Here is a 21451-nt window from a genome sequence, read left to right on the forward strand (position 1 = left end):
TTTAGTTCTCCCTAATTCTTTAATATCGTAATGTTTTGATAAATCCTGAATTGTTTCCTGAATTATGATTTCATTTTTTCCAAAAATTATTATATCATCTACATACATCAATAAAAACACATTTCTGTTTCTTGTATAAACACAGTTACTACATTTAAATTTCAAAAAATTCAGACCTTGGAGAACCCTATCAATTTCCAGGTACCAATTTCTCCCCGATTGATGGAGACCATATAGCGATTTCTTTAGACGGCATACCCAGTCTTCTTTTCCCGGGATTACAAAACCCTGTGGTTGTCGCATATAGATTTCTTCATGCAAATCAGCATAAAGATATGCGTTTTTTACGTCTAATTGAAAATGGCTCCAACCCAGGAATATCACCAGAATTGAGAAAAACATTCTGATCAGGGAAAAATTGATAACTGGGGAGAAAACCTGAGAATACGATTCTCCTGCCACCTGCCTGTTTCCCATCGCAACCAATCTGCTTTTAAACCTGGCAATTTCCCCTTTAGCATTCCTCTTCAAGTCATAGACCCACTTATTACCAAGTACTGGTTTACCAACTGGCTGGGGAACTAACTGCCACACCCCCCTTTCTTGAATCACTTTCATTTCTTCTGACATGGCTTCTTGCCAATGTTTTACTTCTGGAGTTTTCAAGCATTGATTATAGTTTTGGGGAATTAGCACTTCTGACAAATTTGCCTCTGGCTCGGGTTCCATTTGTTCCTTAGGGGAATTAAAAATATCAAACAAAGGATTATAAGGTACATTTTTACTTTTGAAATCAAATAGTTCAGGATTGTAAACAATGTTATTCTTCTTACAATATTTTTCTACATCATTGGGTGACCTTAACCTGGTTTTATTTCCTTTTTCATAGTAGTAGATATCAGTACGGTCCCCTGTCTTTCTTTTTACTGCATCTCTCACCCATTCAATTTCCTCACAAGGGGTGGGAGCCTTTCTTTCATCTATCTCTTTATCTAAGAGAACTTCACTAATAGGTTTAATAAAAGAATAATCATCATCATTGTCTACATTCCCATTCAAGTTTGATTTCCCCCAAATTAAATTTTCCCTGAAGTCCACATTGATAGTTTCAAAAATTTTCTTTAGCTCTGGGTCCCAAATTCTGTACCCTTTTGCTTGGGTTGCGTAGCCCACCATTATGCCCTTCTTACTCCTTGAGTCAAATTTCTTTAGATTTTGTTTTGGCATGCCTCTGTAGGCAATACATCCAAACCTCCGAAAATGCCTTACTGAGGGCTTGTTTCCCCAGAACAGCTCAAATGGGGTTTTCCCCCTTTCTTTTAGGACTGTTCTATTCCTGACATAATCGAAGCATAAGGCGGCTTCCGCCCAAAATTCTTCCCTTAGTCCTGAGTCTTTCAGCATTGCCCTAACCCCATTCATTAATATCAAATTGTATCTTTCTACTACCCCGTTCTGTTCGGGAGTATAAGGGTTGGTTCTTTCTATGCTGATGCCTTCTTTAATTAAGTGGGTCTCAAAATTAGAATTTGTGAATTCCCTCCCATTATCAGACCTTATGGCCAAAATTTTCTTGTTGAGGGCTCTCTCTACATGCCTCTGGTATCTGAGGAAATATTCAAAAGCTTCATCTTTTGACTTTAGAAAGTAAATAGTGGACTTCCTTGAGAAATCATCAATTATGGAAAAAATATATCTTTTCCCCCCTAGTGACTCCACCGGAAATGGCCCTGCTAGATCCATGAAAAGAAGCTCAAGTTGTCTTTTAGACCTTATCCCTGGAGTGGGCTTAAATGAACACCTTCTTTTCTTTGCAATAATACAAGGCTCACAATCTGGCCGGTTTCTATTTTTTATATTAAGTCCTTTGACACAGTTCTTCTTTTCAGTTTCCAAGATACTGTCATAATTAATGTGGCAAAACCGTTCATGCCACAACTCCAGGTCTAATCCTTTGACCTCGGTTACCTTTACATTTGGTGGTGAGTCACTACTTTGATTACTTAAAAATGAGGTGGGTTTTACAAAATACAATTTATCAATTAAAAATGCAGAAAAAAGTTTGATACCATCATTATTAAAAATACATATTTTACCAGGATACCACCTTAATGAAAAACCAAGACTGTCTATCCTGGATCCGGAAAGCAAATTTCGTCTAAGTGTTGGAGCATAATAGACTTCATTCAATGTGATGGTTACTAGTTTACCATCTGTTTTAATTTCGAAAACAATTTTCCCTACCCCCTCGACTTGACTATTTACATTGCCCACAGCTACTTCCATTTTTGTATTTTTAACAGGCCTCAATTCACAAAATAGGTCCCTATCTTTACAGAAATGTGCCGTGGCACCTGTATCCAGTAAAAATACTGGTATTTCCTCCTTCAAATTTGTGTTGTTGGCCTGCACTCCTGATATTTTACTGATGGTGCAAAACATTCCAGCCTTAGGGGGATTACTTTGTTTGGAAAAATTACGATTACCTTTATTTTGATTATTTGGTTTTCTGCTCCAACACCGAGCCGAAATATGCCCCTTTTTGCCACATGTGAAGCAAACTCTCGTTTCAAATTTATTTACATTTTCAACTTTCCGCCCAGTCTGGTGTTTATTTTGAACAGAAAAAGCATTAACACCTGAACTACTATTTCCAAAATTTTCATTTCCTAAAAATTTTAATCTCCCCTCTTCTGCTAAAAGTTCATCCAAAACATTTGAAAAGTTAAATTTACTTTCATCCCATCTATAAATATTTTGTACTATTCCCCTAAAATTTTGATCTAAACTACGTATTAGTTGAAATCCCTTTAATTTCTCATCCATTTTATAGCCATTCTCCTCCAACTGTCGGAGCAAACACTTCAATCGAGCCGCGAACATTCCAATAGTTTCTTTTTCATTAATTCTGCTAGAAAAAAACTCCTCCCACAATCCGGCAACACGGGCTAAAGACGGAGGTTCAAAATTCAATTTCAATGACGTCCATACAGCATATGGATCGTCTAAATCATCTATTAGTTGTTTTAACTCATCCTCTATGTTGAGGTAAATAATCGCCACTGCTTGGCCCCTCCGTTTCTTTATTTCTGCCGAAATACCTTCTTCTAATTTTGTTTGGGTTAATTCCCATAAATCTCTTTCTATCAGTACCATTTTCATATTTTTCGACCATGTTGCCCAATTGCAGGAGTTAAGTTTCTTAATGTTTCGATAGTCCCTTTCCATTATTCTGAAAACTTTTGCAAATTTGTCTCCAACCAAAATGACATTCGACCGAGCTCTGCTACCATTTTGTTGTCATAAATTTAGGTTAAGTTTAAAATCCAGAAGTTAAGATATTTAAACTAAGCCAACATTAACTGGCCGTGTAATGTCAAGTTGGAGACAAGCAAAAAAACATGTTTCAGAAAAATACATTTATTAAATATGACTAGAATAACATCCCCATAAAATACACCCCCAAAATATCATAACAAAAGTGGTTCCAGAAAATAAAGAAAAATGTCACCAAAACGTCGATGCAATCGCTTGCCACTCCGAAGGATCAGCTTGAAGACTCACAAAAGGTCCGCCGAATCACACTTCAGGAATGTCCATACTGAACAGGCAACATTACACAATTCGTAGATCGGTGAGCATCACAGGTAGACACGTGGAACTCACATCCCCGACATTTTAATTGGCCGGACACAACACAACAGGTTCTTCACCTGGACTCACTAATTCCAGGACTTTGAAGATTAAACATCACATACCACAAAAACCCCCGCTAGCATCGCGGGGAAAACCCCCCCCACACATGAGCCGGACTAGGCTTCACGATCAGAACCAACCACTGGGGATCGTTGAAAGAAGAAAAACGAGAGCGTGATCGCTTGCTGCCACTCACCACAATATATATGTTTTATCAACCAATGAGATTCCATGTCTCGATGACGTCACCACACTAACTTCTACTTCGACCATCACTCATTTGCATATTCCACTGCCGCGAATATTCGTACTCCTCTCCATAGCACGTGCGGTCAACGAGTGGAATTAATTCAAGTCGATCAGGTGACAACTCAACTTTTCTGAATCGACACATCGAGACATGCAATCTCCGATGGTTTCAGTAAACAGTCGCCATTAATTATGGCGTGGGGGAATCGTCGATTGAAGTGTTAGCACCAACTAGTTGACAGGTTCTACTTTTACCAGACTGGGCTTAAAGTAGGTACACTTAACTTTAAATTATTTTCTTTAAATTATCGGCTGTGGACCGAGAATAAAAAAATAAAATAAAATAATATTTTATGCTAACAAATTCCCCCCTTCTCGGTTACACAGCACGATACACTTCAAAACGACATGAAAACTGACATATTTCAAACAACAATTAAAAAAATTTTTAAACACTTTTGAGAAACATTGAAAAATTTACACATTTGAATATTAAACTTTTACATTTTCATAATTACCAAAAATGAGTTTGCACATTTTTTTCAATGTACCCCGAGTCAGAGGCTTGGTAAACGTATCCGCAGGATTTTCTGCGCTTTTCACATATTTTAATTCAAATGTATTCTCCTCTACTAAGTTTCTCAAAAAATGTGACATCAATATGCTTTGTTCTGGAATTTTCTATAGGGGAATTTGAAAATTCTATTGCAGCTATATTGTCACAAGTAATTACAGACCCGGTAAATTTATATCCAGCTATTTCAAAATGTGATGTTTCTTCTAAAATTCTTTTTAACCACACCACCTCTTTTGCGGCTTCTGTCAAAGAGATATACTCAGCTTCCATGGTGGACAATGAAACACACTTTTGTTTAAATGTTCGCCAGATAATAGGTACTTTGTCAATGTAAATAATAATTCCCCCCATCGAAATCCTATCGTCCCTATTTGCAGCATAGTCTGAGTCAGAAAAACCATTGATTTTAATTTCATTTATTGCAGATAGACTTAATTTATAATAATTTGTATATTTTACATAACCTAAAAGTCTTAATAAACACTGCCAATGTCTTTTACCCGGATTTGCTTGAAATTGAGATAATAGATTTACTGTATAGGCAATATCCGGTCTAGTTTTCCCTGCTATATAGGACAAACATCCCAATAAATTGCGATAAGGTACTTTCTCCATTTCTTTTATTTCTTGGTCCGTTTTTGGACAATCACCTAAAGACAAAATTGTACCTTTCGCTATTGGGAGGGTCGAGTATGGGTATTGATACTTTTCAAAATTTTCACAAACTGTCTTAATGTAAGAATTTTGGTGTATAAAAATTCCCCCATTGATTTCTTCAAATTCTACCCCCAATAGTTTTTTAGTTCTCCCTAATTCTTTAATATCGTAATGTTTTGATAAATCCTGAATTGTTTCCTGAATTATGATTTCATTTTTTCCAAAAATTATTATATCATCTACATACATCAATAAAAACACATTTCTGTTTCTTGTATAAACACAGTTACTACATTTAAATTTCAAAAAATTCAGACCTTGGAGAACCCTATCAATTTCCAGGTACCAATTTCTCCCCGATTGATGGAGACCATATAGCGATTTCTTTAGACGGCATACCCAGTCTTCTTTTCCCGGGATTACAAAACCCTGTGGTTGTCGCATATAGATTTCTTCATGCAAATCAGCATAAAGATATGCGTTTTTTACGTCTAATTGAAAATGGCTCCAACCCAGGAATATCACCAGAATTGAGAAAAACATTCTGATCAGGGAAAAATTGATAACTGGGGAGAAAACCTGAGAATACGATTCTCCTGCCACCTGCCTGTTTCCCATCGCAACCAATCTGCTTTTAAACCTGGCAATTTCCCCTTTAGCATTCCTCTTCAAGTCATAGACCCACTTATTACCAAGTACTGGTTTACCAACTGGCTGGGGAACTAACTGCCACACCCCCCTTTCTTGAATCACTTTCATTTCTTCTGACATGGCTTCTTGCCAATGTTTTACTTCTGGAGTTTTCAAGCATTGATTATAGTTTTGGGGAATTAGCACTTCTGACAAATTTGCCTCTGGCTCGGGTTCCATTTGTTCCTTAGGGGAATTAAAAATATCAAACAAAGGATTATAAGGTACATTTTTACTTTTGAAATCAAATAGTTCAGGATTGTAAACAATGTTATTCTTCTTACAATATTTTTCTACATCATTGGGTGACCTTAACCTGGTTTTATTTCCTTTTTCATAGTAGTAGATATCAGTACGGTCCCCTGTCTTTCTTTTTACTGCATCTCTCACCCATTCAATTTCCTCACAAGGGGTGGGAGCCTTTCTTTCATCTATCTCTTTATCTAAGAGAACTTCACTAATAGGTTTAATAAAAGAATAATCATCATCATTGTCTACATTCCCATTCAAGTTTGATTTCCCCCAAATTAAATTTTCCCTGAAGTCCACATTGATAGTTTCAAAAATTTTCTTTAGCTCTGGGTCCCAAATTCTGTACCCTTTTGCTTGGGTTGCGTAGCCCACCATTATGCCCTTCTTACTCCTTGAGTCAAATTTCTTTAGATTTTGTTTTGGCATGCCTCTGTAGGCAATACATCCAAACCTCCGAAAATGCCTTACTGAGGGCTTGTTTCCCCAGAACAGCTCAAATGGGGTTTTCCCCCTTTCTTTTAGGACTGTTCTATTCCTGACATAATCGAAGCATAAGGCGGCTTCCGCCCAAAATTCTTCCCTTAGTCCTGAGTCTTTCAGCATTGCCCTAACCCCATTCATTAATATCAAATTGTATCTTTCTACTACCCCGTTCTGTTCGGGAGTATAAGGGTTGGTTCTTTCTATGCTGATGCCTTCTTTAATTAAGTGGGTCTCAAAATTAGAATTTGTGAATTCCCTCCCATTATCAGACCTTATGGCCAAAATTTTCTTGTTGAGGGCTCTCTCTACATGCCTCTGGTATCTGAGGAAATATTCAAAAGCTTCATCTTTTGACTTTAGAAAGTAAATAGTGGACTTCCTTGAGAAATCATCAATTATGGAAAAAATATATCTTTTCCCCCCTAGTGACTCCACCGGAAATGGCCCTGCTAGATCCATGAAAAGAAGCTCAAGTTGTCTTTTAGACCTTATCCCTGGAGTGGGCTTAAATGAACACCTTCTTTTCTTTGCAATAATACAAGGCTCACAATCTGGCCGGTTTCTATTTTTTATATTAAGTCCTTTGACACAGTTCTTCTTTTCAGTTTCCAAGATACTGTCATAATTAATGTGGCAAAACCGTTCATGCCACAACTCCAGGTCTAATCCTTTGACCTCGGTTACCTTTACATTTGGTGGTGAGTCACTACTTTGATTACTTAAAAATGAGGTGGGTTTTACAAAATACAATTTATCAATTAAAAATGCAGAAAAAAGTTTGATACCATCATTATTAAAAATACATATTTTACCAGGATACCACCTTAATGAAAAACCAAGACTGTCTATCCTGGATCCGGAAAGCAAATTTCGTCTAAGTGTTGGAGCATAATAGACTTCATTCAATGTGATGGTTACTAGTTTACCATCTGTTTTAATTTCGAAAACAATTTTCCCTACCCCCTCGACTTGACTATTTACATTGCCCACAGCTGCTTCCATTTTTGTATTTTTAACAGGCCTCAATTCACAAAATAGGTCCCTATCTTTACAGAAATGTGCCGTGGCACCTGTATCCAGTAAAAATACTGGTATTTCCTCCTTCAAATTTGTGTTGTTGGCCTGCACTCCTGATATTTTACTGATGGTGCAAAACATTCCAGCCTTAGGGGGATTACTTTGTTTGGAAAAATTACGATTACCTTTATTTTGATTATTTGGTTTTCTGCTCCAACACCGAGCCGAAATATGCCCCTTTTTGCCACATGTGAAGCAAACTCTCGTTTCAAATTTATTTACATTTTCAACTTTCCGCCCAGTCTGGTGTTTATTTTGAACAGAAAAAGCATTAACACCTGAACTACTATTTCCAAAATTTTCATTTCCTAAAAATTTTAATCTCCCCTCTTCTGCTAAAAGTTCATCCAAAACATTTGAAAAGTTAAATTTACTTTCATCCCATCTATAAATATTTTGTACTATTCCCCTAAAATTTTGATCTAAACTACGTATTAGTTGAAATCCCTTTAATTTCTCATCCATTTTATAGCCATTCTCCTCCAACTGTCGGAGCAAACACTTCAATCGAGCCGCGAACATTCCAATAGTTTCTTTTTCATTAATTCTGCTAGAAAAAAACTCCTCCCACAATCCGGCAACACGGGCTAAAGACGGAGGTTCAAAATTCAATTTCAATGACGTCCATACAGCATATGGATCGTCTAAATCATCTATTAGTTGTTTTAACTCATCCTCTATGTTGAGGTAAATAATCGCCACTGCTTGGCCCCTCCGTTTCTTTATTTCTGCCGAAATACCTTCTTCTAATTTTGTTTGGGTTAATTCCCATAAATCTCTTTCTATCAGTACCATTTTCATATTTTTCGACCATGTTGCCCAATTGCAGGAGTTAAGTTTCTTAATGTTTCGATAGTCCCTTTCCATTATTCTGAAAACTTTTGCAAATTTGTCTCCAACCAAAATGACATTCGACCGAGCTCTGCTACCATTTTGTTGTCATAAATTTAGGTTAAGTTTAAAATCCAGAAGTTAAGATATTTAAACTAAGCCAACATTAACTGGCCGTGTAATGTCAAGTTGGAGACAAGCAAAAAAACATGTTTCAGAAAAATACATTTATTAAATATGACTAGAATAACATCCCCATAAAATACACCCCCAAAATATCATAACAAAAGTGGTTCCAGAAAATAAAGAAAAATGTCACCAAAACGTCGATGCAATCGCTTGCCACTCCGAAGGATCAGCTTGAAGACTCACAAAAGGTCCGCCGAATCACACTTCAGGAATGTCCATACTGAACAGGCAACATTACACAATTCGTAGATCGGTGAGCATCACAGGTAGACACGTGGAACTCACATCCCCGACATTTTAATTGGCCGGACACAACACAACAGGTTCTTCACCTGGACTCACTAATTCCAGGACTTTGAAGATTAAACATCACATACCACAAAAACCCCCGCTAGCATCGCGGGGAAAACCCCCCCCACACATGAGCCGGACTAGGCTTCACGATCAGAACCAACCACTGGGGATCGTTGAAAGAAGAAAAACGAGAGCGTGATCGCTTGCTGCCACTCACCACAATATATATGTTTTATCAACCAATGAGATTCCATGTCTCGATGACGTCACCACACTAACTTCTACTTCGACCATCACTCATTTGCATATTCCACTGCCGCGAATATTCGTACTCCTCTCCATAGCACGTGCGGTCAACGAGTGGAATTAATTCAAGTCGATCAGGTGACAACTCAACTTTTCTGAATCGACACATCGAGACATGCAATCTCCGATGGTTTCAGTAAACAGTCGCCATTAATTATGGCGTGGGGGAATCGTCGATTGAAGTGTTAGCACCAACTAGTTGACAGGTTCTACTTTTACCAGACTGGGCTTAAAGTAGGTACACTTAACTTTAAATTATTTTCTTTAAATTATCGGCTGTGGACCGAGAATAAAAAAATAAAATAAAATAATATTTTATGCTAACAGTTTTGTGGCCAGACGGGGTCGGCCACGTGTCATATATTCAGATAACGGCACAAATTTCAAAGGTTCTTTTAACAGCCTTCGTGAAATTGATTGGAACCAAGTGTTAAATCAAGCTGAGATATACCGAATTTCTTGGAAGTTCAATCCTCCTACAGCCGCCTGGTGGGGTGGCTGGTGGGAGAGACTGGTTAGGACTCTGAAAGAACTGCTTAAACGAACACTTGGTAAAGCCGTTTTAACTTACGAGGAATTGCTAACCATTATTTGCGATTGTGAATCTGTCATGAATTCTCGTCCTCTTACCTATTTATCCGAAGACGCGGACGATTTAAAACCTCTTACGCCAGCCATGTTTTTGCTCGAAAAGAATGAGTCGCGAGTAACTGATGTTGACCTTATCGATACAGAGCACTATCGCAAAAGAATTAAATATCGGATGAAACTTTTAGAAGACTTGAGAAAACGATTTCGTCAAGAGTATCTTGGTCAATTGATTCAAAAACAAAAGGAAAATGGCGAAAGACGTCCAGTAGAATCAGGAGAAATAGTCCTAGTAGGTGATGATCATAAAAAGGGTTTAGATTGGCCACTTGCCAGAATCGTTGAATTGATTCCTGGAAAAGATGGCAAGATACGAACGGTTCGGTTAAAAACTCAAACTGGAATTTGGATCAGACCAATTCAAAGAGTGTTTTCTTTAGAACTGACCTCTAATAATTCTTTAGATTCTCTTTTGCAGGTTGGAAAAGCTCGCCAACCTGATGTTGCAGAAGCCGTAATTCCGAGGTCTAGGAATTCGACCCTTCCAGAGCCTAGCAGTGAAACGGACGAGCATGTGTCTCCTGACGAGCTGTCAACTCCTGCTGCTATGACACCTCTACGTACCAGGCGTGGACGGATGGTTCGAGAGCCAAAGAGGTTAAACTTGTGTAATGTGGAAATGGTTTTGAGTCCGCCTTCGTCGCCTCAAAAGGGGGGAGGATATGTTGAGAAACGGAATGCCGACTTCTCAACTCGGGACAAAAAGAACTGAAGTGAACTGAGGAACTTTGTGTGCCGGTTTGTAGTCCGCCATTGTAGTCATGCTGGATCGCTGCGGCGAAATTGTTACTTTTAAAGTTTATTAAATATCAACGGCTAATAATGGTTCTTTCTTCCTTCTCATGTTTTATGTTTTATTTGACAACCGTTAAGCATCTGATAGATGCGCGAGTAGCCCAAACCCTTATTAATTTTATGTAGAAGAATATTATATTCTCAAACAAAGCACTGTTCTTATAATTACATTGTCAAACCGTTAATTCCCTAATGTTGCGGATCAAGTTGAATTGCTGAAGAATGAAGATGTATGAAGGAGCACAAATGTAATTTGTTAATTTTTTAATTATTAATTTTCATTTAACCCGATGCTTGTATAAATTATAAATAGGGTTTCATACACGAAAATTAGCTTTAATTTTAATCTTTTAGGAAATTTTTATGGTAAGAAAAGATTGTTTCCACATATCGAAATTTCTATATATCAAATTTTTTTCCGGCAATTTGCTACGATGTATTAAGGTCCGACTGTATGTCGTATAATTCAAGAACGGTAAGTCCTAGAACGTTGAAATTTGGTACGTAAACTCCTAGTGGGGTCTATTTGTGCACTTCCCCTTTTAGTTACATTCGGGTGTTTCTAAAGGGGTCTTTTGCCCCTTTTTGGAGGGAAATCATTGTTAATTTTGATGTAAACTCAAGTGGTGTTATAATTTGGCAGACACTAGGCGATATATCGCCAATCTTTTGGTCCACAAGTTTCGTCGCCAACTTGGCTTTTTTTTTTAAATCTGTTTCAATTTCGCCACTGTTGGTGATATTTAGAGAGTAAACTATTGAATCACATTAAAATTGCCAGTAATGTTTAAATGACATTAAATCGGAATAAAAGGAAGTCATAGTAGATTGGCCTAGAAAAACCGAATTTAAATAATACACTCTAACTTGATTATCTTTTCCGAAAAGTATCTAATTATAATGTCAATTTGTTCTTGTTGGGTAGCAGTTTTTACAAAACGCAATGGTTTGTCAACAAATAAAACAAATGTGCTGAAGAAATATCCTTTGGCAAAAAGGAGTAAAAATATGGAGCCAATCCAAACTCAACATAAGCTATTTTTGAGCTTCCCAAAATGATATTTTTGGCTAGATTGCCGTCTAGGAACATGATATGAAATACACTTGCAGCATCTTTAAAGCTGTTACATGATAAACGAGACATACTACCTATAAAACTTCTGCAGTAAGCACTTCCTTCAGAATTTAATTTCTTATACTGAGGCTTTTGGTGCTTTCTTCCTGTGCACCAGATACTTGAGGGAAAAAATACAAGTGCTTTTGTTCGATTTGAGATCAAACAATAGCTGCACAGAAAGTTATTTATTTTTATTACCAACCAAAGTTTTTTACTTATCGCGTGGCTTTTCTTCTCATGTTGCTCAGGCAAAATGTCCTTTGATAAAGATTACAAGACTACAATGGGCTCTGTATGAATTCCTAGTAAAACGTTCAATCCATTCAGACCACTGTTTATTTAGTGTTTCATCTGTACATTCTCAACTGAACATGTTTTTCTCGACATTTTATACCCAATAACTAGCATGTGCTTAAAAAATCACAACCTACACCGAATGAAACTCTAACAATAACAATGCTATGAGCAACAAATATTCCTCTCATCCCAGCAGCCTTTTTAGATCTGCCCAAATTAACACAAGAAGCTCCCTCAGCACTGCTTCCCCTCTTTTTTCACGCAGAAGTCTCTCCTCTTCTGCAACTCCAATATCTAATCTAGTTATCACAATGCTACTAAAGACTGAGCATCTAGTGCTCTCATTGGTCCAATCAAAGTTAAAGGTCTAGACTGAGAGGTGTGGCTACGAGCAGATTTTCATCGGCTACTTATTGTTAGCAAAATTCCACACTCTCACTCCAACCTCCAACTCATTCCTTCCAACGCACCTGTCTTATACACGCTGACTCGGCATGTGCCAGTCGCCAATTGTTGATGACGTCAATCGCGTCAGCCTGCGCCCAGCCGATGTGCACAGAACGAATTTGCATGGGAATGGATCATCTTTTTCTGTAGCCAACACTTATCGCTCTTTTAATTTTCGTGCCCTGATGTGGACTGAAATGCCCCTCCGTACAATTTTCCATGTCATTTCTTCTGTTTTCAAGGTCTGAAGCTCAATTTTATGACATTCCATATTTTTCCTGGATTTTTGAGGACAAAAGGAATTTCCTCAGAATTCTAGGTATTTCCAAAAAGTATGAATCCTGTTTTCTTTAGCACAGGAGGGTAATTTTATTCGGAGGTTTTACTGTAACATATTGACATATCTTTGCATGTTTAGCATGAATCAAACATAATGTAACAAATGTTTTTAAAAGAATGTAAACACATACATATATGATGCAGTAATATAATCAAACCTTTCAGCATTAAGGTCAGAGATCATCTTATCTCGGGTTTCCACAATAACTACAAGATCCTTCAATTCTTCTTCCATTTCAATAGAGGTGTTTTTGAGAACAGAGCTTATCTAGCAAAAGTATAGCAAAGTGAAATGCAAATTAGAAGGAATAATAAAAAGACACTTAACTGATTTTATTTTAATCATTACCAACAGTAAGTTATGAGTAAAACTGAAAAATAAGGGTTTAATTTTTGGCAATAATGAATAAAAATCAAATAAATAATAAATATAGTTTTGTACTAAATGGAAGGTTATGTTTAGAATTCATGTAGTCATGCAATTATTTACCTTTTCATATCTAGTACATTCTTTTTGCTTTTGATTAAGTTCATTTCTCAAAGATTTCACTTCTTCTAGCAACTTCATAACAGTGTTTCCTTTTTCTTCACACTCTTTTGTCAAATTCTATTTATGTGATAATAGAGAAAATATGAATAATAACCATGTTTTAAATCAGTGGTGCTCAACCTAAAGCCTGTAAGCCATATGTGGCTTGCAAAGCTGACCCATGTAGCTCGTTATGTTCAATATTACAAATCGAAAAATAATATGTGGAACCTTCCAAGACAACACATCATATTCATTCCGCATTAAGAACAATTACTGCAAATTAAGAGCCAAATAGTCAGAAATTGGTTTTGAAAAAAAAAAAAAGGTGGAAATTTTATTATAAATGAAATAAAGATGCTGATGCAGTAACGATAGCATGAATTCTTATAGTTCGTAAATTTCTTTCCTTTCCATGTTATCCCATGTCATTAAAATACACTGCTCAAAACAGTTAAAAGATATTGAGGTTTTGGGTTGATTTTGAACCTGGAGAACTTTTTGGATGATTGATACATTATCAACAGGCGTTAGTAAACTATTTGAGACAAAAATTACATTTGTATGGCAGGAAAAAATACTTTTTTTTCAACTTTTGGGCACAAAAAGGAAAAAAACGCACTTTGTGCAAATGAGAAAAGCGATAAAAAATTGGGGTTTTCTTAAAAGAAAATTGCTTCTAATAGGGGGTTTGGTGACCCCGGACGGCCAGTAATGTAAAACACCTCTGAGGCATGGAATTAATGAGGCTATTAATGAGGGGCTGGGGTATTCTGCCCCACTCCTCCTGAAATGCTCATTCCGGTTCTTGGAGAGTTTGGGGAGGTGGTAGGCGTCCAAAAACTCGCTGCCTAGAATGTCCCAAACATGCTCTATTGGGTTCATATCTGAAGAACACGCTGGCTATTCCATTCGTATGAATCCATCAGCCAAAAGGAAATCATTCATCAAGTAAGAACGATGTGGTCTGCAATTTTCGTCCATTAACATGAAGTCACCTCCAATTGCTGTAGGGTAAGGGACTACAATAGGTGTGAGGATCTCATCCCTACTTTGACGACCAGTCAGAGTTCCACTCGGAATGACATGCAGCTAGGTGCACCCATCAATGGAGATGCCAGCATGCACCATCACACTACCACCACCAAATCCGACTCTTTCGGGCGCGAACGCTGGATTGTTTCTAGTGCCAAGCTCCCTCCAGATGAAAATACGTCTTAAATGGATAAAGACAAGAACGGACTCACCAGAGAAAAAATATTGCTCCATTCATTTCTTCTCCAATTCACATGCTCTGTTACCCACTCCCTGTATCACAACGGTGTCTCGCAGCTAATGTGGCACAGATCATTGGTCAACGAGCATACAGACTTACAGTGTGAAGACAATTTCGGACAGTTTGTGTCAAAATTGTGGTGCCAGTACCTGAGCGAAGGTGTTGTTGTAGTGGGGTGGCATTCATACTTCGGTGCCTCAGAGCCGTTAAAGCTAAATAATGGTCTTCATTGAGCGTTGTTGACCGTCTGCGACCTTGCCCTGTTCTTCGGCCAGCATTTCCAGTATCTAAAAACTGTTTCCATCTCGTAGAAATCATACTTTGCAAAACTTCAATAGTTTCTGCTGCCTTGACTTGGGGTTGGCTTCCCTCTATCCTGACAATCACTTTAGATGCTTCTGATTCCGTTAAATGAGTTCGTTGAGGCATCGCATTCATCAAAACAACGCACTCACTGAATGTTGATCATTATTTTCTCCTTTGTCTTACAATAAGTTAAGAGCGAAATCTCATTCTTCGCCACTGAAACATCGTCTTCGACGTCAAATTCAAAATTTGCATACTGCGATGCTTGAAATTAAGAAGACTTTGCATTTGTAACTCCCTTCTTCGATTCTATGCAAAAAAATATTTGCTAATACCTTTTTTTGTTTTGAGCAGTGTATTATCTAATACAGTAAAACCTGTGAAGTTGGCCATCCTTGTAAGTTGACCACCTGTCTAAGTTGAACACTTTTTTCAGGCACGGAATAAGCCCTTATCATATAAATCAACCTCTGTAAGTTGACCACTAAAGTAATGCACCACAAGTGGTCAACTTACACAGGTTTCACTGTAATGCTATTTTAAAAAATATATAAATAACATTTTAAGTTTAATATTCAGGCCCTTGAAATTTATCTTAATATGATGAGTGGCCTGCAGGAAAGGGGGGAGGGGGAGGTTGAGCACCACTGTTTTAAACCAAATATTTTATATAATAAATGCTAGAAGTTAAAACAATTCTTTGTAAATTAAAAACATAACTTTCAAATTTTTGATTTATGCACAGTAAAAGTACAGTACAAAACTAATACAATTCAGTAATATGCTCGATGCTGATTTAAAATTTAAGCAATACCAACTTTTATTTTGTAGTAGCTGCAGGAGTTGTCAATAATGAAATACTGTCCAGTTTTCTGCAATATTAATGTGGCAGAAAATTTATAATTCAAAACATTGTTAAGTGTTGTAGCTTGTCAAATATTATGAAGTATTATTATAAAGAACGCAATATAGAGCTAAACATATCAGGTTTTTAATTGTATGGTGAAAAAATTAATTTTTTGATGATTGAATTATTGGTGTTTTACAAAAGAGGCATTTGCAGATAATTGTGCAAAAGGAGCAGTTTTTTTTTTTAAGGTCTAAACGGTTGCAAAATAAAAACTGCTATAAAAATTTGAGGACAGTGTAAACAGAGGAGATGCACGTTATCTCTAACATACCTGTTTATCACGGCAAGTCAAAGTTGTCCACATATAAGGGCCCCGAGAACAGTAAACATACCTTATATAATTTTATATAGTCTGACTCATAAAAAAAAATGTCACAGCTACAATTCAATTATCTTCACATTTAAAATGAGGAAGAAATGATCTTACAAAAATAATCATATTTTGATAAGTATTTTATAAAATCCCGAAAAAGGTTCAAATCCACTGACCCGAGGGAGAAATACTGTACAAAATGTCCCAAGTGTAAAGTGTCAAAATTATTAATACACAAATCTATTTTTTCCTTCAATAGCCTCAAATTTTTCTTTGAAATGAAAATATATGCATATCTTTTCAACATTTTGAAAAGATAAAACTTACTGTATTTTGTTTAACTAATTCTTCATATTGACCTTGACTTTTAGCAAACTTCTCATTGATGCCTTTTGATGTCTAAATTCAGTAACAGAAAAATATAATTAACAGTTAAAGTATCATTAAAATATCAATTCAAGAATTTCATATTTTGAAAAAAATGTTTACATAAAATTAAAAGAGGGAATTGAAAAAACATAAAAAAACGTTATTTGGATGCAAAAGTCAACATTATTCACATTTCATACTCAACAAGTTAAACCACATCACTTCCTTTTACATCTATTGAATAAAAGTTTTTTAAGACTTCAAAAGAAAGGCATGTGTACTTATGCATGAGCGTTGGAAACAACACAACAGCTTTTTAGAAATTTTCCTACAGACATAAAGGGAAGAGAAATAGAAAAATTTTATCCTCAAATGCAGATACAGGCGATGTTTTTATTAGCGGCTATGATCCAAAATTGCATACAATTGTCATGAAACATCTGTATATATAAAGTTGCTTGTTCTGACTGACAATCAACGCACAGCAAACCTATTGAGGTTAGAAAGCTGAAACTTGGAACATAGGTCAATTTTGTAACGTAAGCGCGTGCTAAGAAAGGATTTTTTTTAATTTCGATTTTAAGGGAGTGAAACGGGATGGGGAATGTTCTGCACTCATATGCAAAATTCTCGAGAACAGGTTCAAGTTCAGGGTTGAACCAGGTATTAAAAAATTCGAAATTTTACGAGGGTTACGAATATTTCATCCTCATCCACGTAGGATGCTAATTAACAGAGATATTAATTAAAAACTCAATTTTATGTCCACTTGAACATATGTCTATGCCAAAAAATGGTTCGATTTTTTCGGTTTTTGTACCGTTGAAAAGCTTGTAAAAAATAATCATTTCGAAAATATCCGCAAGGACTAGAACCATGGACATCAAAAAATGACTACAAAAAAAGTTATAAGCGTTTGAAGTAAAAATTAATTTATTTCAAAAAGAAATTTCTTCCTCCATTTTTTGCGCGAGATTAATTTTAGCTTGTAGAAAAGCCAAACAATATTATTTGTTGCCATTTCTTGCTTGAGTATAGCAAAGTAAAATTTCTTGCAATTGGTTTTTAACGCATTGGGGCTTTGTCTGTAGCAGGGCATTTAAAATATATTCCCTTTTGATTAGGTTTTTGCAAGGCGATGTTTTCATGTACGATTTTAATGGATGCGTAGTCTTTAAAAAAATCCGACTCTTACTGGTTTTGTTTACGTTATTTTAAAGGGTGAATGATATATTTTCTTTTAATGGCAATACTGAGGAATATTTCTCTTATTTGAAAGGTGTCTTTTATGCTCTTAGACCCATTCTGATGAATATTTTCGAAACTATTCCAGACGAGGATTTTAAAGAGTCGTTGACTCTCTTTGAAAACTGTTACCTTTATTATATCGGAGACACGTTTTTTTCGTTATAGGTACTTTACGGCGGTAACTCTTGGCGATTGTTTTTGTGTAGCTTATTGTTAGTATGTTTGATTATACCTATACATAGAAACAATTTATTTGGCGAAACCATGCATTATTTTGTCACTGTGCATTTTTTTTTTGAACAAAACAACAAGGATTGAAACAAAACTAATAAAACGAAATGTAATTTTCGAAATAATTAAACCAATCCATTTAAAGTAAAAAGTCCGCCAAATGAAAAAGCCTAATAATTCGGCAAATAGACTTTAAATGATCCATTAGAATGTAAAATTATTTGCTAAATGATTAAGCGAGTTATAAATAAAAGCAAACATTCCATTAAAATGGAAATTAGAAAAGATGGAGCTGACATGACGACGATGTAAGCATATTTTTCAAATTTTCTTACATTTTACGGGGTACGGGATACAAGATTCCATTTCGTAGTAGATGTACTGTGTTTTTAAATTACGTTGTTTTTCTGCTGGGTAATTTTCATTTAAACATTTTTGTTAAAAACATTGGATCGCTAATCGGTCTGAGTTCCCTTCGTTCGCTATTTGAGTGGGTTACTGTCACGCGGTCGGTGGCGAGTTTGGTGATAAGCAATAGAATTACGGGATTTTTTTACAATTTAAAAGCTACTGTTAATGTAATTTTGATACATATCTGGAGAAATATTAAAATTGCAAATAATTGTTTTGAGCTATTTTAACGCTCTTTACGCATTTTAGTAAAATAGATTATTTTACATCAGAGGGGGAGGGGGATTCCTTTTAACCATGGAACTTTTTTCTTTGATCATGTTGCTAATCGATCGGAGTTTGCATCACTCGCTAATCGGTTGGGTTACGGCAGCAGGGTCACTTGGTGAGTTTGGCGATAAACATAGATTTGCGGAATTTCTTACTTTTGAAAGCTACTGTTAATGTAATTTGACGCCTTTTTCGTTTATATGGCAAAACTTTTTTAATTGCAAAAAAAAAATATCCACTTCACTTGCAAAAATCCTGGGTTCCGGTATTGCGGTCGTTTGGCGAGTTAGGCGATAACAATAGTTGGGAAATTATTTTAACTTTTAAAGTGACTGTAAATGTGATACAATGTTTTGGCGAATTGTTTTGAATTCCAAAGAAACAATTGTTTGTTTTTAACCGAATAAAATTAGACTTTTTCTCTTTTTTTTCTCACGACGATTTTCGAATGTCCCCTGGGAATTTTTTTTTGAGCAATCACGATTGCTTATTGTTTTCATTAGACCATCCTTGATGTCCGGTTCCCTTTTCAGAATGGACCAGGAGCGTCCACAGCACAGTCGTCCACCGGGGGACGGAGCGGCTCCACTAGTCCCTGCCTCCACTAGCAGCACTGTCCACCGGAATCCCCTCCTCCTAGAGGGTGGCGTCCATGTTCTGCATACATACACTCCTACATACAAACACATCTACACACAAACAAGTCCTTACACACATACACACACGCAATCGCCCAGGAGGAGAAGTAGGCTTGGGAGGACATGAGTCGTTTCTAGAAACAATAGCCTCCAATGAGTAGGGTCCTGTCGCAACTCGTGATTGCGAAAAACATAATTTGAATTCAAAATGTCAGAATTCAAATTATATATATATATATATAGGTAGTCATCAAAATAATGGAAACACCAGTGAATAAAAGTGACATTTCTTTTCTTTTTTTTGAGTGATCACGATTGCTTATTGCTTTCATTTGACTGTTTTGGTGTCCTATCATTTTATTTTCCCGCCAGCACCCTCCGCAGCATCACCGTCGACCGGCTCCTCACGATGCTGCTCCTATAGCGAAAGCCATCTCCAGATTGCATCCATATTCTACACACATTCATACATACACAACAACACACATGCACACACATACACCTACACACATACACATTCACACACCTACACATACACACACAACTACCCACACATTCATGCCTGCACACAGACACAAACACATATGCTTACATACAGATACATACCGCCTACACACAAACACACACGCCTACATAAACACACTCGTGATTGCGAAAAACAATTTGAATTCAAACTTCAAATTATTATTTTTTTCTTTTTGAGCAATCACGATTGCTTATTGCTCTCATTTGACTGTTTTGAATTCCTATCATTTTATTTTCCCACCAGCACCCTCTGCCAGCACCACCGTCGCATCGCCCGGCCTCCCGATGCTGCTCCTCTTGCGAAAACTGTCTCCGGCTGCATCCATATCCCACACACACACACACGTCTACACACACTCATGCTTGCGCACAGACACAAACACACTCCTACACACACTCATGCCTGCACACAGACACAAACACATGTCTACATACACACACGAACGCCTACAAACACACACGCGTACACACACTGCACTGCATACACAACACGCACACACATGCATACATACACACGCAGCAACACACATGTGCCTACAAAAAACACACATTCATACACGCGCACGCTCGTGATTGCGAAAAACATAATTTGAATTTAAGACGCCAAAAATTCAAATTAGTATAATGGGGTCGTTTCCAGATTTTTTTTCTTTTTTTGTTAGACAGGTGGGATAGCTAATCAATCGGAGTTTGCTTTGCTCACTAAGAGCTGGGTTACGGTAGCGTGGTCACTTGCCGAGTTTAGCAACAAACAATAGAGTTGTGGAATTATTTTACATTTGAAAGAAACAATTGATGTCTTTTTTGGTTCTTTGTTGAAATATTTCAAATTGCAGATAAAAAACGCTTCATTAGCTAAAGAACAGAGTTATGTTAGTGTGGAACCCTGGCTTGTTAAGCGATGAACTATACAGTTGGACGATTATTTTGAGTCTCAAAGCTTCTGTAAATCTTTTTAAATATTTTGGTGAATTGTTTTAAATTCCAAAAAGACTTTAAAATGTTTTATTGAAAAATAATTATTCTACAAAGGGAGGGGGGGGGGGGGCGTGGATTTTTTACTCAACGGAATTCCTTTAAATTCTTAGCACGGGCATCGCCGGGCGGGTACTGCTAGTGTATATATAAAACAAAAATACATTATAATAGAGCCTTAGAGTGAGCAAGAAAACACTTCAAATAATAACACCCACAGTTTGTCACAAGCCAATGCAAAAAAGGGTTTTACAGTTTTATTTTCTCAATACCAACAGTTTTAACATGATCCAATAGATTATTTGCTAAATATTGTCAATAGTGCCAAAATGGAACCAGATGGGAAAAATTATTTTCATTCGCCAAATTTATAACCAATCTAGCAATATACTATCAAATTGAAACAAAAACTAGGTACCAAAAGCTTTGTGCTATATCGCCAAGTGGTCCCCTAATTATAGCATCATTTAACCCGTTCGCACCCAGCGTCACGCGGACGCTACGCA

General features: G+C 36.7%; 1 protein-coding gene across 1 annotated transcript in view; it reads right to left on the bottom strand.

Annotated features, from left to right (window-relative positions):
- LOC129227452 (citron Rho-interacting kinase-like) overlaps window positions 1–21451 on the bottom strand; it is a 232308-nt gene that overhangs the window by 107655 nt on the left and 103202 nt on the right. Inside the window, exons 20-22 of the mRNA XM_054862014.1 lie at window positions 16606–16677; window positions 13435–13551; window positions 13103–13212 (exon numbers count right to left, since the gene is read on the bottom strand). Of these exons, the coding sequence (XP_054717989.1) occupies window positions 13103–13212; window positions 13435–13551; window positions 16606–16677 (299 nt within the window). The remainder of the gene's footprint in view (window positions 1–13102; window positions 13213–13434; window positions 13552–16605; window positions 16678–21451) is intronic.

Source organism: Uloborus diversus, chromosome 8, assembly GCF_026930045.1.
Source record: "Uloborus diversus isolate 005 chromosome 8, Udiv.v.3.1, whole genome shotgun sequence".
In the NCBI taxonomy this organism is placed as follows: domain Eukaryota; kingdom Metazoa; phylum Arthropoda; class Arachnida; order Araneae; family Uloboridae; genus Uloborus; species Uloborus diversus.